General features: G+C 45.9%; 1 protein-coding gene across 1 annotated transcript; it reads left to right on the forward strand.

Annotated features, from left to right (window-relative positions):
• Positions 1-457: 457 nt before the first annotated feature.
• Positions 458-1,661, forward strand: LOC127807225 (uncharacterized). Its single transcript, XM_052344905.1, has one exon. The coding sequence runs from the start codon at positions 649-651 to the stop codon at positions 1,351-1,353; it is 705 nt and encodes a 234-aa protein (XP_052200865.1). The 5' UTR covers positions 458-648; the 3' UTR covers positions 1,354-1,661.

The raw sequence follows: 1,661 nt of genomic DNA on the forward strand, positions 1-1,661 counted from the left end.
CTCCCGCGACGTCACGGCTTAGCGTTCTCACCTGGCCGCTGCCTTCGGGTGCACGTATTTGCCTTAATACATTTGCTCCGTACGTACGATTTTACGCACTAAAACTGGCTTTTGAATTTTTTTTCAACCACTACTACAATCTTTAATATATTATTTTTTCAAGTGTTTGAATGATCGAAGCTCAATAAAAATGTTATTGTCAAAAGCATTTATATATTGATATTATTTAATAAATATATTTTTTGTAATTTTAAATTTTAATTTGAAGTAATTTTGTCAAAAAAAAAATAATTGGGCTTTTTTTTCCCTGAGAAAAATTCAAATTTTAATGATAAAAATAGTGGCGAACTCGTAAATATATTGTTGGAGAACGAGTGTGAAGTGGGGTCCAAGGACTGCGTCCTGAATGACGGCTTCGGTGGAGTCACTGCCCCCGCGGCCCTTTTTTCCTCCCCTTCGCCGCTATTTCTCATTGGGGATTACAGTGCACGATGCTTCTTTTATATTCCCTGCCACCCCACCAGCACATCGCTGCCTCATTCTCTTCCTCTCTTTCCCACCCATCCATCCATTCCCCCTCTCTCTCTCTCTCTCTCTCGCTGTTTCTGGTTGTTCCTAGAAGAAGCGAAAACCTGAAGATACATAGATATGGGCCCTTGTCTGTCTTCAGCAGCACCGAAGGCAAGGAGGACGAGTGAATCGGAAGGTTCGAATCCGAAGGCGATTGTGATATCGGAGAATGGAGATCTGGTTCGATTTGGACTTCCGATGACCGTCTCTCAGGTCTTGCTTGCGCTTCACTCCCAAGCTGCCAAGCCTGGTGCCAAGTTCTTCTTGTGCAATTCGGATTGTTTGTACTACGACGAGTTTATACCGGCCCTGGACGGGGATCTCCAGCTCCAGCCGAATCAGATCTACTTCGTCCTTCCCGCTTCCAAGCTTCGTTATCGCCTCTCCGCCTCCGACATGGCTGCTTTGGCCGTCAAGGCCTCCGTCGCCCTCCAAAATCCCTCTTCTCCGGCCAGTAACAGTAAGTCCAAGGCACGACGCTCCTCCGTCTTTCACTATCCTCATCGTCTTCTCCATCGCCACAAGAAAGTCGCTCAAATTTCCCCACTCTTAGAAGAAGTCAACATTACCAGCAGCAGCAGCAGTACATTTACTTCTTCCTCCGGTACTCTGTCTGAATCGAGTACGATTTCAACATACCTTGGGGTATCGAGGTCGATTGCTCCTACGAGGAAGAAGTACTTGCGGAGAACGAGCTCTATAAGACGAGCAAAGATGGCTGTTCGCTCCTTCAGGCTCAGCTTGACCACCATACACGAAGGCTCCGTCCTCCAGGTTTATTGATTCGTTTTCCATCAATTGTGATACAAGCGAAAGGAAAATACTCTGTTAGAGTGAGGCGGCGAGGCTAACCAAGCCAGTCGCCCCCAAATAATCTGTGTAAAGGTGTCCCCGTACATGCAATCGAATCGAGCCCGCAACGAAGAGTGCCGATGAGCCTATTGTCTGCGGAGATCCGGAAGAGGCCGGCGAAAACGGAAAGAGACGTGTATTGTGTATGTGAAATATTTAGTTTTTTCTAGAATAATACGTCTCTGGAGTCAGTTGTATTGTGACGAGGGATTCATTCATAGATTCCAAAAATTATTTTA

This window comes from Diospyros lotus, chromosome 8 (assembly GCF_014633365.1).
Source record: "Diospyros lotus cultivar Yz01 chromosome 8, ASM1463336v1, whole genome shotgun sequence".
Lineage (NCBI taxonomy): Eukaryota > Viridiplantae > Streptophyta > Magnoliopsida > Ericales > Ebenaceae > Diospyros > Diospyros lotus.

Coding starts and splice junctions, on each gene's coding strand:
- LOC127807225 (XM_052344905.1), top strand. CDS start 649: ATGGGCCCTTGTCTGTCTTCAGCAGCACCGAAGGCAAGGAGGACGAGT.